Raw genomic sequence first — 15,048 nt, 5'->3', positions numbered from 1 at the left:
GAAAGACAGAAAATGCATTTTAATTCCCATGTTGATGAAAGAGGAAAGAGTATAAGTGCATTAAACTTTCTAAAAGCCATATAACCTTAATCATTTCCACAATCTCATACATAAAAAACAGACAATAAACAAGTCTCCATCATTCCTCTTCCAAAACAAAAACAAACATTAGTTTCATTTAGCTTTGTAGGGTCAATACGCCTAGATATGGGCCCACAAAGAGACCCAAAAGGATTAAAATTATTTTGGCCCATGCTTCATTTTTCTAAAACCTACAACTACAGACTTTAACACAGCTATTACCAAGGCATATTTATTTTCAAGATGTTCATTTGTCAAGTCTTTCTACTGAAGGAAACTGGCTCTATTTAGCCATAACACACTGTCTCTGGGTTTGAAAATGACTACATTTCTAAGATAGGATTAAAAATAAACCACATACCTATATTGAAAATCCTACCAGCATTTCTCCCTGCTACTTAATCACAAACACTGGAGAACACAGGCAACACCCAATTTAAAAATGGATTGTAACATAAAAGTTCGTTTTTAAATTAGTAGCTTAGAACTTGAATACTTTTTTCTCATAAAGAGTTTAGCCATAACACATCTGAAACAGAAAACCACATCAACATTATAATAAAATTTCAATTAAAAAATGTGTAGTTTCTTTTTTTTTCCTTTTTGAGACAGAGTCTTACTCACTCTGTCTCCCAGGCTGGAGTGCAGTGGCACGATCTCAGCTCACCGCAACCTCCACCTCCCAGGTTCAAGAGATTCTCTTGCCTCAGCCTCCTGAGTAGCTGAAAATACAGGTGCCCATGACCATGCCTGGCTAATTTTTTATTTTTGGTAAAGATGAGGTTTCACCATGTTGGCCAGGCTGGTTTTAAATTCCTGATCTCAAGGAATCCACCTGCCACAGCTTCCCAAAGTGCTGGGATTACAGGCACGAGCCACCATGCCCAGCCTAAAATGTGTTCTTTATATTCTCCGTCTGGGATCTTTATGTTTACCCTGTCTTACCTCTCCCCAACCATTTAGGACTGGCTTGTTCCTTCATCCTTAGGTGGAATCAGGGCTTTGTCCAAACATAAGCCACAGTTTGAATGATCAGCTGGGATTTGGGAGGGGAGGAAGAGGCAGCATTGGCTGGTTTGTTTGTGAGGGTGGTAGGTATGCAGGAGGAAGGGGTGTGACTCCAGTAGGTAGAGAGCAGGGTGCTGGGATTCAACCTGCCCTTCCCTTCTCCTGCCTCTCTAGTTCCCTATTGTCTGCTGTTACAGATGACACACAGGAACAACTGACACTCCTTTTCCTTTCCACTACCACCGGCTGCCCCTTTCAGTCAGGGCTCCATTACTTCCCCATCCTAAGTCAGCACAGTAGACTCACAGGTTCCTCACTAGACCTCTGTTCTAAAAGCAGGTACAGCCTTTCTGAGATTTTTCCTAAGACTTTTACCTGCCAGGAACAATGGTAACAAACATCAAGAATAAGATGTACACTCCCTGGGAAGTAGATGAAGGTTCAGTTGCTGTCCTGTTCACCTGTCCAGTCTCTGTTTCCTAAATTTCCTTCCATCTGCAGCAAGAAGCCCATTCGTTTATCCTAAAGCTCTCAGTACTTAGTACTTTTGATTGTAAATGTATATCATTTTCTAAAACATTCAGATGCTAATATACTGAGAAATATTGTTTAATACCCACATAAAAATATATAAAACTTACCTGCTCAGCAAAAAATGAGAATATAGTAAACATAATCAATGTTGCTAGTACACAATGGGTCCAAAACTTCAGTTTGTCTCGATATGCCCTCCTGTGCAGAGAGAAGAAAGCAACTATGTACTTCTGTATATGGTTTCACTACCATTAGTTAAGTATTATTTATATACTACCTGCAATTCTAAAATGCTCACACAATATACATTTTCATCATGAGTTCAGATTTTTAATTATGTCATAGTAAACACTATACTTGAATTAGTAAAGTTATCCAAGGAGGGGAGAGGACTTCAAAAGAAAATTACTTCTGGCACTTAAACAAAACCACTCTTTCATTTGTATTCATTCATATTCATTTATTCACTCGGTTACTTGATAAGTACTTCCGTGGATACAGAGAGATGAACAAGATGAAGTCCCTGCTTTAGGTGTTCAGAAACCTGAGGCATTGCTGACATGTTGACTGATGACTTGCCATCACATAAGACAGAAATATGCATTATCAAAAGCAAAGTCTTGTGGAAAAACTTAGAGAAATGAGGACAGCACCACAGAGATAGTGGCATTTCCTGTAAGCCTTGAGGGGAAAGAAAGCGTATGGCTGAGAAAGGGAAGGAGCAGTAGAGTGGCACAGTGGCCAGCTGGGCCCTGCAGGACTGAGTGGAGTGAATCCAAGCAGCAGCTTGGGGGGAACTGAGCCAGGTGAGGACGAGAGGGTACGAACTGCAGCTGCTCTGCAAAACCACACTGTGGGATCTGGACAGAACACTCTAGTGGGAAAGTGGATGAAATGGTGAAGTGGGGGTGTATGTGACATAATCAGGGTAAACATGGTGGCCATTTGAAGGATGAACAAACAAGGAAGGCAGGTAGTTTAGTTTTAGTCCAGAAAAGCAGCACTGACAAAAGAAATAAGCAACGGAAGAGACATTCCTGAGGTAGAATCAACTAGACCTGGGGCCAACAGAATACTGGGGATAAAGAGAGGTGGTACAGCAGTTTCCTTATCTGTAATTTGGAAATAGTGAACAGTTGGTTACAAAGATTAAATAAAAATGCTTACCACAAGGTTTAGAAGATATGCTAGTAACTACCAAATTCTGGCCTCTGTGCCGAGACACAGATTCTCATTTTCCACTGTTTGGACGTGGGTGTCTCTACCTCAAGTCACACATCCAAAACAGCACTCTCCACACACAGTTCTTCCCCCTGTATTTCCCACATCTGTTAATAGGATCATAAGCAGCTGTCAATTCTAATGTCTAGTGTCATTCAGAATCAATGTGGATTCTTAAAGAGCTAAGCAGCCACAGACTACAGACAGCTAACATGTTGCCCCAGCAGCCAGAGAACCCATCCACTGAGCGCCTGCTATGTACTAGGGAGGCACTGTGGACTCAGCAGTAAGACACCATCTGTGACCTAGAAGAGGGCTCACAGTCTACCAGGAGAGACAAACACAACCAGAGAGATGGCTGTACAGTGCTATATCCCAAAAGGAATGGGCTTCTGTAAAGTCAGTGCAGAAAAACAGGGAAAGATGGCAGGGAACATGAACTCATGGAAGAAAAGAGAAAAGAGTTTCTAGGAAGCAGGGCCAGCAGTGAGAGACGACACACAGAACTGAGCAGAATGAGGAGCGAGCAGCCCACAGGGCAGGGGAATGACTGCAAGACCACCCACACCTGATTCATACCATTTGTACAGCACAGAAATCAAGGTCCTTTCAAGTAACTCTTAAGCCTACTCCTTTCTTATTCAAATGGACCCTTGGGGGTAAATTTAGTCACAAATTGGATTTGGGGAGTTAACACTTAGAACCATCTAAAGATCTTTTTCCTCTGAGCTAAGGGAAAGTGAAAATGGTGAGAAGTCATTCCTTGCTACTTCTGGGAGACAAGATCCATGATTCAGTAATTCTCCTTATGAAAATAAAAACATAAAGATAGCAGCAATATACATTCTAACTGTCTCATTTGCCCAACTCCAAGACACCAAGGAGTTCTAGTGCCAGGGTCTGCCAATCTCCCCTCTAAAGTGTCTCCCAATTCGTCCTCTACCGCTTTCTCTTTATTACCTAGGCAGTATCCTTGGTTTTCACCTGACTGACTGTTTTTAGGACTATTGAAATGCTTATTATTTGTCTCCCTGCCTCCAGTTCCCAGACAACCCTGCCCCACTTTAAATAACTTCTTTACTACTCCAACCTCCATACTAGTATTACTTATCTCAAATCATGAAGTCTGATCATGACAAACATCTAAAAAAATCTGTCCTGGGGGTCCATTATCAAAAGAAAAAAGTCTAATTCAAATACAGCCTTTCACAATCTCTCTTTTTCCTCAACAAAGAACTGTCTTATACCTCTGTGCCTTTGCATATGCCATTTCTTCTACCAGGAATGCTCTTTCTTACCTGGAAAAGTAATTTTCACAATTCAAAACCAAGTCCAAATGTCACCTTCCCCTAAGAGAATCAGCTGGTCCCTCCTCTGTACACCAACTGCACTGAACTCTTACTACTGCCCACAATATACTTTATCACTATTTGCCTGGTAGCTGTCTCCCTGGATAGACTGTGAGCATCTCAAAGCCTGGTTCCACATGCCTTTTATCTTAATATTCCTAGCACCTGGCACAGAGAGGGAAGCAAAGTGTCAAAAATCTTCCTAAACCAAAAGATATAATTATCTTTATAATTAAATGTTGGCAATGGCAGTAGAATGAAAGATGAAGCAAACTTATAAAGCAGCTTTGGAATATAGTGGAATGTGCAGAGGGTTGGGAGTTCAGGCTGGATCGGCCACTTGCCAGCTACTTCAGCTGGAGCAAGTTACTCAACTCATATTACTGTGTTCTCATCTGTAATATGGCAATAACAATACTTTTAATTGCAGAGAGTAAATATCTTGCCCAGCACAGTGTCTGGCATACAACAGGTTCTCAGGAAAAAGGGTAGCTACTCTGATGGCAGTGATGATGATGAAGACGACTTAGCAGGTCTTGTAGGCCAGAACCAGGGGATGGACTGCCCAGGTTCCTATGTGGACTTCCACATTCAGAAGCTGAGATGCCTTATGCAAGTTACTTCCTGTTGCTGTGCTGAGGATAAAATGAACCTACTACAGAGTTGTTAGAAGAGTTAGATAAGAATATGCATGAAAAGCTTTTAGTCAAGTACCATGTTACAGTTAAGTTCAAAAAACAAAGATCTTAGGTACTTGTTACTTAAACACTCAATATTGCTCATGATTATTCCCACAGTAGATATTCAATAAATTAGCTGATTTAACAAATACAAGAATGAAAATTAGGGCCAGGCGTGGTGGCTCACACCTGTAATCCCAGCTGTGCTGAGGATAAAATGAACCTACTACAGAGTTGTTAGAAGAGTTAGATAAGAATATGCATGAAAAGCTTTTAGTCAAGTACCATGTTACAGTTAAGTTCAAAAAACAAAGATCTTAGGTACTTGTTACTTAAACACTCAATATTGCTCATGATTATTCCCACAGTAGATATTCAATAAATTAGCTGATTTAACAAATACAAGAATGAAAATTAGGGCCAGGCGTGGTGGCTCACACCTGTAATCCCAGCACTTTGGGAGGCCAAGGTGGGAGGATCGCTTGAGCCGAGGAGTTCGAGACCAGCCTGGCCAACACAGTGAAACCCCACCTCTACTAAAAATAACAAAAATTAGCTGGATGTGATGGCACAGGCCTGTAATCCCAGCTACGAGAATCACTTGAACCCAGAAGGTAGAGGTTGCAGTGAGCAGACATCACGCTACTGCACTCCAGCCTGGGTGACAGAGCAAGATTCTGTCTCAAAACAAAACAAAACAAACCACTTAACTCAATCCTTTACTCATTATAAAGTTTCCCAGTTGTTTATAAAGGCTAACCAGATAGTCTGGTTGTTGAAGTAGTGAATGAAATGGCTCCTAATACCTTTCCAGGTTTATACTCCACTGTTTCAGTGTATGAATTCTCCAACTAAGCCAGGCTAGCCACCTAATTGCCCTGGTCATTCTCACCTCCAAGCTTTTGCTCACTGTTCCCTTCTTAACCACTTTCTGAGATTCTGCCTTCGGGACTTAGTTTAATTCATTTTCCCCAAAGTCTCTGACTATCAACTCAGCACATACAACCTCATGTACCTCTCATTTTATACTCAACAATCCCTTCACTTACACATTGGTGAACAAACAGTTCAATAAATTAATGAAGTTCCAATTAGACTGAAAGAATCCAGTTTCACATTTTTTTCAAATTTCTTAAAATGCAAATGTCTTTTTAATATTAAACTCAATAAAAATTATAACTATACAAAGAAATTACAGAGCAAATAACACATTAAAGAAATTTCATCAAAAAACATTTCATCACTAACATATAGATATATGTGCATGTATCTATACACCCACATGCATATATGAAACATGAGAATTTACCATTCCTGCAGCTCATGCATATGAAGGAAACGATTTCGATACTCTCTTGGCAGCTCAAACTGGGAAGGTATGGGGAACATGGATTCATAGAAGTCCCTGAGAACAGCCTTCACTGTCTGGGCATCTTTATGATTGTGGTCAATATTGTCATTTAAGCAAACAAACTTCCTGAAATAACAGAGAGCCAGGGTTATTGGTTACATATGGATAATCCTGACCTAACAAAACAAGGAATGTGAATTTCAAATTTATTTTAAATGGACATGTCCTAAGTTGGTACATTTGCTAATATGAATCTCTAGGGGAATGATGCTCTATAAAATTTTTCTCTAGATATTCCTCACCTATAAAACAAGAGAACTAGGGTAGATGGCCTTTTAGCTATGGGATTAAATTAATTTAGTGACTTCCATTTAGACTATCCTGATATAATGGTTCAATAAATGTAGTTAACTGACTAGAATATTTTGTTAACAGCTAGAAAAACAATCAGTGGCCAGGTACCATTGCTCTTGCCTGTAATCCCAGCACTTTGGGAGGCAGAGGCAGGCAGATCACCTGAGGTCAGGAGTTTGAGAACAATGTGACCAACATGGCAAAACCCCATCTCTACTACGAATACAAAAATTAGCTGGAACTATAGGGTGCGCCTATAGTTCCAACTATTTGGGAAGCTGAGGCAGGAGAACTGCTTGAACCCAGGAGGCAGAGGCTGCAGTGAGGGAGGGAAAAAAAGACAATAATAAGTACCTAAAACCAAGTTCTCTGAAGGCCATGTGTGGTGGCTCATGCCTGTAATCCTAGCACTTTGGGATATCAAAGTAGGCTGATCACTTGATGTCAGGAATTTGAGACCAGTCATGGCGAAACCCTATCTCTACTAAAAATACACAAATTAGCCGGGCATGGTTGCACACACCTGTAATCCCAGCTACTCGGGAGGCTGAGGCACGAGAATTGCTTGAACTCGGGAGGCACAAGTTGCAATGAGCTGAGATTGCACTACTGCACTCCAGCCTGGGTGATAGAGTGAGACTCTGTCTCAAAAAAAATTAAAAAATAAAAAATAAAAACCAAGTTCTCTGAACTGATAGTTATATTAAAAGAAAAATTATGTAAATAATTAGAGAGAGAGAGAGAGAGAGAGAGCCGTACAGCTAAAGATTCTATGAATTTGATAATTTCTGCATGTCTCTAACCAACCTGTAAGATGCTTAGAGACTGGCAAAAAAGCAGATTGCAGTGGTTCTTCCTTGCTTGTTTCAAGTTCCTTTCAAGGCAAAGGTTATTAAACTGAAGGCCCATTAAAATGGCTTGTAAGGATACCAACACTTTTGAAGTAGATTTGCCAAAATTAAAAAAAAAATTAAACCTGATAAAGCCTTCAGATCCAACTACCAATTTATGGGAAATACAAGAGACATAGAAACATGTTAAATAACTAGGATTCAATCTGAGAAGGACAAAGTGTAAAATAGTTATAGAATCTATAATCAGATTTCTTCATATACACATGCAAAAAATTATATGGGTAAAGAAAGAGAGATGGAGGAAAAATCCATAGATTTAACTTCAAACCAACAAACTTAAAAACCAAAAAAATACACAAGTCTTTATGAAAGTTAAAAGGAGTGGAAGGTGTACGTTGACAAAGTAGTTGGTCATATTAAGGAATCATTATTGATTTTTTTTTTAGGGTGATAATGGTATTGTGTTTATATTTTTAAGAATCCTTATATTTTAGGAATAATACAACAATGTAGAGCTAAAATGATACAATGTTTGAGATTCACTTAAAATTAATCAGGAAGCAGTGATGGAGTGGGTGTGTTTAGATAAAACAAGGTCAAATATAAATGGAAGTAAACAAATATAAAATGGAAGTAAATAAGAAAGAAGACAAGTGGTGGGTATGTGAAAGAAAGCTCATTCATCTTTCTCTAAACCTGGAGACTGCTTTAAATTAAAGGATACTAAAGAGCTATGTTAACCTAATATAACACATGAGTCTTGACTGTATCTGGGATTAAAAACAAACAAGAGAGGCAGACAACAGCTATCAAGGGCAACTAGAGGCAACTAGGGAAATCTGAAGATAGGCTATTGGATGGTATTATTTAATCATTGTTTTTTTTTTTTTTTTTTTTTTTTTTTTTTTTTTTTTTTGAGACGGAGTTTCGCTCTTGTTACCCAGGCTGGAGTGCAATGGCACGATCTCGGCTCACCACAACCTCCGCCTCCTGGGTTCAGGCAATTCTCCTGCCTCAGCCTCCTGAGTAGCTGGGATTACAGGCACCCGCCACCATGCCCAGCTAATTTTTTGTACTTTTAGTAGAGACAGGGTTTCACCATGTTGACCAGGATGGTCTCGATCTCTTGACCTCGTGATCCACCCGCCTCGGCCTCCCAAAGTGCTGGGATTACAGGCTTGAGCCACCGCGCCCAGCCTATTTAATCATTGTTAAAGTTCTTAAATGTGTTAATGATCTGTGATCTGACAATGAAGCTACCACAAGCAGAGCTAAGAAAGTCAGAGAAAAACAAACCCTGGATATTGTCTATCCCAGACTTTCTATTAAAGGGATGAATATGTCCTTAAAGCTTAAGTCAGTTTGAAGTCTAGTTTTCCATGCGTGACTTAAATGAGCCTTCATCAAAGTAAAACAAACAAGGGTTAATGATAAAATCTGTTCAGGTACACAAGAGGCAGCTGGGCCTGGCACACTATGAAAAAAGCCTGGCTTGCCATGAGTCTTTTTACTAAAACCCTGTCCTTTTAAGTACCATGAAAATGTCTATGAATACTCTAACCCAATAACTTTCAAACTGGCACAAAGACATAAAAGTATAGGCTACAACTAAAAACTGCAAATTCTCACATTATTACTATTCATGACTCAGAGAGCTCATCAAGAGAATGGGAAGAATTCTGTGCTCCCATCAAAACTGGTTCTTAAAAGCTGAAGTTATTTTAAAAAATTAAAACAGTACACTTCAAGTGGAGGGAACAGCATATGCAAAGAGGGCTGTACACTGGGTAATTATTATTGCAGCTTATGGTTTGCTTGGCTTGCGGGAAATATTTTTTAAAAAATCAAGTATTTTACTGGATTTGAAGACACTAGGTAAGCGTTAAAGATATTTTTATTTCTCTCAAAATTCCAATTTCTTTATCTTCCAAAGAACAAGAGGATTTGTAGAAAAAAATACAATGGCTTTAAAATGTCTCTAAGGTTCACATCTCTGATCACTTATAATTTTAAAATCCTAACTTCAGTGAGGTAAAACTAAAGACCTCCAAACGCATTTTAAAAACTCAGAAATCAAAAATACTCAATTTTAGCTGGGTACAGCAGCTCATGCCTGTGGTTCCAGCTATTCAGGAGGCTGAGGTGGGAAGAATGCTTGAGCCCAGGAGGTCCAGGCTACAGAGCCGTGTTTGCATCACTGCACTCCAGCTTGGCCAACAGAGTGAGATCCTGTCTCAAAAAAATCTGGTTTATATGCCAGTGTCTTTATTTTCCAAAGAAGTTGATGAAACACCTATTTCCCACTAAAGTTAAAAACTAAAAAATGCATACTTTTAGCACATTTTATCAAACTTGCTAAAGTAACAGTTAAGGAGCTGGTAAAGAAACTGTTAAGGCTTAGGTAAACCTGAAAATTTATTCATCCCCCCAAAATGGCCGGAGCATACCAGATTAATGTTTACATTTATGGTAGCATTCCTTTTTCCTCAAAAGCTAATCTGAACTTTACTTTGAATTGCCAAGATAAATCTAACCATCTAAACAACTGTTCTGGAAGCACCTTTTTAGAAATGCCATAATTTTTAAAAAGCATTTCTAGAATGTCTTAGCTGCCTGGCTTCACTTCCCCACAATAGAATCTGACCCTGGGTCTCCCTGAACAGCTTGCTATTAATAGAACCCAGTTCTTAGAAGTCCAGGCTCTTCCCTCTGCATAAGGGACCCTACCTCAACTTGCAACTCCCATCTCTCAGTCAACGCCCAGCTCCAACACTACCTCCACTGTTAAGCCTTTCTGTCTGTTCCATACAGAAATAAGCTACTCTCTTCTCTCCAGTCCCACTGCCTTTTATTCAGGTTTATTTGCATAATTAAAAATTATATATATAAATCAGTACCTAGGGTTTTTTCTTATGTCATCCAACTGGCCAACCACATGAGAAACATTGGTACGAATCATTTTAAAAGCGATTTCTTCTTCTCCCATGATTTCAAACCTAATTATCAAAACATATTTGAAGAATGTAAAAATGAAATTTCAATAGAAAAGACATTTTTTAAAACTTCAGTGGACTCAACATCCACAGAATAACTTAAATTTTTAACACTAATACAACAAATAAATTTTAGAAGAATGCTTAATAGACAAATACTGTAGAATTATGAAAAAGTCAAACCTTTGTAATTACTCTTACACTAAACAAAGGGGATGTGTGTGTACTACTTACCTATATTTGTTTTTATCCTTATATGCTTTGTGGATTTTGTCAGTTACTGGTTTACAGTTTGTCACTAGACTTTTAGTGACCGGTGGCTATGAGAAAATACAAGTAGATCAGATATCACTTCAGAGCTGAAACTAGGGCAATTTAGCCTACATAATCTAAATTCTGATTTTTAAAACTTTGATTCTGTTCTCTCTGGAGGTAAGAAAAATACCAACTCTGATTACATATACATCTTTTTCATCTTTAAGAACATATTGGCAAACAATTACTACCATTTATATAATAGAGAGTTTATAATGCATTTTTCACAAACCTGAAGTATTTTATCCTATTGGATCATGCCAAAAACCCAAAAGAAACTGCTGAAGTACATAAACGAGCTGCTCTTCTGTTACCAGTCTGACTTATGTATCAGCTCTATGTGAGGCTTCTGGTGAATTCCCTACCTGTAACACCTTTTTTTTTTTTTTTTTTTTGAGATGGGGTCTCGCTCTGTCACCCAGGCAGGAGTGCAGTGGCGTGATCTCAGCTAACTGCAACCTCCACCTCCCAGGTTCAAGTGATTCTCTTACCTCAGCCTCCCAAGTAGTTGGGATTACAGGTGCCTAACATCATACCTGACTTATCTTTTTATTTTTAATAGAGATGGGGTTTCACCATGTAGCCAAGCTGGTCTTTTTTAGTATAGACGGGATTTTGCTATGTTGGCCAGGCTGCTCTTAAACTTCTCAGCTCAGGTGATCCACCCACCTCAGCCTCCCAGAGTACTGAGATTACAGGCATGTGCCACCATACTCAGCCCTAGCCTCATTCTCGACCTACTGTTTCCTATCTGCTAACCCCACTAGAGCAAGTTCCTTTAGGACTGACACCAAGTCTTACTCCTCTGTTTACCTCAACTTTTATCAATTTGCTAGTAAGTCTTAGCACATTCAGAGAATTGGCTTTTAAGTGGCACATATCTATATAATAACCCATGCTATATGCTAAACTAACCTAGTAATTGGCAACACTCATACTGTGTGCTCTGATGGCTGCTATGCTGACTTCTTTAACCAATGGCTGCCACTTGTCACACTGTGTCTCCTGATGAGGGAGCCTTCAGTGGGCTCTCTGGGAACATGAGTGAGGAACACAGTCCTTGACATGCACAATGTATGATAAATGAGTGGTTTTCTTCCTTCAGAAATCAGGAATCAGATTTTTAAGTGATTTTATTACTCTTCACTACAGTCATTTACAAGTGTCTTATCTGCAGTCATTTCAAGACACATGGCTTGAAAATTGGCAAGACAGTAATTTTTTTAAAATACCATTTTATTCTGATTATGAAAGCAAAATCTACTTATTATAGAAAATATGAAAAACTCTAGTGTACAAAAAGGATACAAAAAACTACCTATGATTTAACCTACTGTCATTTCTGTTGTCTTTTGGGATATGTTATATGTGTACTTGGGGGGGTTTTATAGTTCAATGTGTACTGTCTATATGGTAGTACCCATTATTTTCCCCACCTCATTTTATTATGTAAAAATTTTTCCATTGATCAGTAAAAAATTACAGAAAGTATCAGGTTAAAGGCTGTATTATATTAATTTCATCAGTTCTATAATTTTCTTCACATTTTAACTTCTCTGAAGCTGAAATGTCTCTTACAATCTAGTCTTCTAATTATCTCAGCCAAATGACATTCCAGCGTAGCTGTGTGTAAATCACCCACTGCCCCTGCTGGTAAAATGGAGTAAGTGCCAGCACTAAAGCAATTCAGCTTTGATGAACGATGACATTACATGTGACGAATAGTTCCTTGATTGACGTTAAACCTCAGGATTGTTCTCTCTGGCCAATGAGAATATTCTGAAGCTATTTTCTGTCATCCTTAGTGAAGAGTACATCTACTTATGGAATATAAGCAACAAATCTAAATTACACATCTGTGAGGTGAACAGTAAGATTCCAAAGCAAGCGATGAATGATTCCAGAGTAACTGTGCTACTATTTTGCAACAAAGACATACAAACATAGAGCCTACTTCTAGTTCTGAAGTGCTACACAGAAATGCTGTTAACACTTGATAAGGATGTACTTTCTTTTTTTTTTTTTTTTGGTTTATAGAAGGATGTACTTTCTGCTGTATGTAAAAGTAACCCATTCCACTTACCAGATTGGGATCATAATATGCTTCCTGAGTTGGTGGAATATTATTTAGCTGAGTGATATCAGCAGGAAGCATTTTTGAGCAATTTATTAGCATGTGTTCCAGACCTGTCAAATCCTAACAAAGAAAAAGAAGAAGATAAACCTGTTATGTGCATTGTAAGTAATGATTGTGGTTTTAAAAATAAAAATTACATGAAAGCCTCCAAAAATGGCTTAAACGCTATCTTCAAAGAGAGTTTGACTACATGATTCTGAAGATAAAGGCACTCTAAGAAGGGCAGAATGAGACACAAATATTTCATCTTCATCTCAAAGAACATTCTGGCCTCTGAGATCCCCATTTAAACGAGGTGGTCCAGGGCTCAGGAGAAATCATGCCCTGAAGCCAGATTCATCTGGGCACCTTCCATTAGTGAGTTTCCTACTCCTGGGACTAGAGGATGCCATGGAGAAGGGGCCTGGCTGAAATCTCCATTTAGCCACGCCTGAAGTCCTTGAATGAATGTATCACAAGAATCTCATATGCAGGCATGGTCTGGCTCTTCTCCAGACAATACAAGATCAATCCTTACTGAAAACCTACAAAAAGTAATTTCATAAAATATGAACCTCAAATTTGGTTATAATTCTGGCACTAAAACAGACTAGCTATGAGCACCCACATTAAATATTAAGAATTATTTTTATTTGCAACAAACTAAAATACGTAGGAGAAAAAGAGGCATAGTCAGAATTAAAGTTTTCTTTCTTTTTTTTTTGTCTGAAATGGAGTCTCACTCTGTCACCCAGGCTGGAGTGCAGTGGTGCAAACTTGGCTCACTACAACCTCTGCCTCCCGGGTTCAAGCGATTCTCTTGTCTCAGACTCCCAAGTAGCTGGGATTACAGGCGCCACACCTGGCTGATTTTTTGTATTTTCAGTAGAGACAGGGTTTTGCCACGTTGCCCAGGCTGGTCTCGAACTCCTGAACTCAGGCAATCCACCTGCTTTGGCCTCCCAAAGTGCTGGGATTACAGGCATGAGCCACCATGCCCAGCCAGAATTAAAATTTTCATTTAAAATGTCAAAAAGTTTAGAATAAGACAATACAACACCTGCAGACTTAATGGCAGTTCGTGAATTCTGGTAGCCAGTGTTCGGATTTCTCTGTCAGACAAGACACCAGATTGGTCTGTATCAACTTCATCAAAGACTTGAGATATATTCAATGGCTGAACTGCACTCATGAGATAATAAAAGTAAGAGAAGGCAAATTGCATATCCTCAGAATGGCGCACTTTGTGAAATGATGTCTTGTCAAATTCTTCAGGGAACCTGTCCAAATATAACATATTACGAACTCTGGATATTCAAAGTACGTATGATATCTAACATTTGCAGAGATGTATTTTTTCCTTCCCACTTATTCAGATAATATTAATCATCAAATATTAGAGCCACAAATTCAGCATGGTAAATATGCAAATTTCAAGTAGTCTTAGTTCTGAACACAAGCAAACAACTCAAACACAAGCAAGACTTACATATCTTGCAGTTCTTGCATAACAATCCGGTCAATCATGTGAGGCATGTGAGCGGGGACTTTCCGCGATGTGAATCCAAACTTGCTATTTAGGATTTTATTTACATATCTGAGGGAATCTGCAAATGTATCTTTTAGTTGCCTCCCAGTATTTTTGCTATCAGTAAAGTATGCCAATTGTGTCTTCAATGACTCTTCTTCCTGAAGAGAGAATTACACATGTAACTCAGCATTATGTTTAGTGCACAAGTGTACTTCGTTACAAGACATTTTATATAATGCAGTAATAACTAGTCACTAACTCTCCATTAGGAGCAAATGAAATGCATGTTAATAGGTCACTTTAGGGATCTAAACTGGATTTAGCAGGACTAAACTGGATTTCAGTGCAAGTATCACCCATATTGGTTGAGAATAACAGCTGTATGACGGATATCTATATAATAACAGTCACAGGGTATTCTTCAAGGACTGGCAATTGACCATGAGATTTCAAAGCCAATTCAATGTAACATTTAGAAAATTTATTTACATATCAATTTAATGGTACTTTCAATATCAAGCTATTTCTGCAGGTGATATCAAATCTGCAAGTCCTTGAATTTTAAGCACATGGACTAGAAACGAATTTGGTTTCATCATATAATAGTTTTAATATTATAAAATCAAAACCTGTAAGTGGCAGAACTAAATAGGCAAAGAAA

The 15,048-nt window shown here is 38.6% G+C and overlaps 1 protein-coding gene across 2 annotated transcripts in view; it reads right to left on the bottom strand.

Annotated features, from left to right (window-relative positions):
• GNPTAB (N-acetylglucosamine-1-phosphate transferase subunits alpha and beta) overlaps window positions 1-15,048 on the bottom strand; it is an 82,900-nt gene that overhangs the window by 3,248 nt on the left and 64,604 nt on the right. The window contains exons 14-21 of one of the 2 annotated variants that reach the window (XM_074402335.1): window positions 14,346-14,545; window positions 13,917-14,136; window positions 12,824-12,937; window positions 10,660-10,745; window positions 10,330-10,428; window positions 6,183-6,350; window positions 1,731-1,821; window positions 3-610 (exon numbers count right to left, since the gene is read on the bottom strand). In XM_074402335.1, coding sequence (XP_074258436.1) covers window positions 596-610; window positions 1,731-1,821; window positions 6,183-6,350; window positions 10,330-10,428; window positions 10,660-10,745; window positions 12,824-12,937; window positions 13,917-14,136; window positions 14,346-14,545 — 993 coding nt within the window. In that variant the 3' untranslated portion in view covers window positions 3-595. Of the gene's footprint in view, window positions 1-2; window positions 611-1,730; window positions 1,822-6,182; window positions 6,351-10,329; window positions 10,429-10,659; window positions 10,746-12,823; window positions 12,938-13,916; window positions 14,137-14,345; window positions 14,546-15,048 lie in introns of those variants that run through there. The other variant, XM_003929613.3, reaches the window with a different exon arrangement.

The sequence above is a fragment of the Saimiri boliviensis genome, chromosome 7 (genome assembly GCF_048565385.1).
Source record: "Saimiri boliviensis isolate mSaiBol1 chromosome 7, mSaiBol1.pri, whole genome shotgun sequence".
NCBI lineage: Eukaryota > Metazoa > Chordata > Mammalia > Primates > Cebidae > Saimiri > Saimiri boliviensis.
This window is presented reverse-complemented; position numbering and strand designations above follow the sequence as displayed.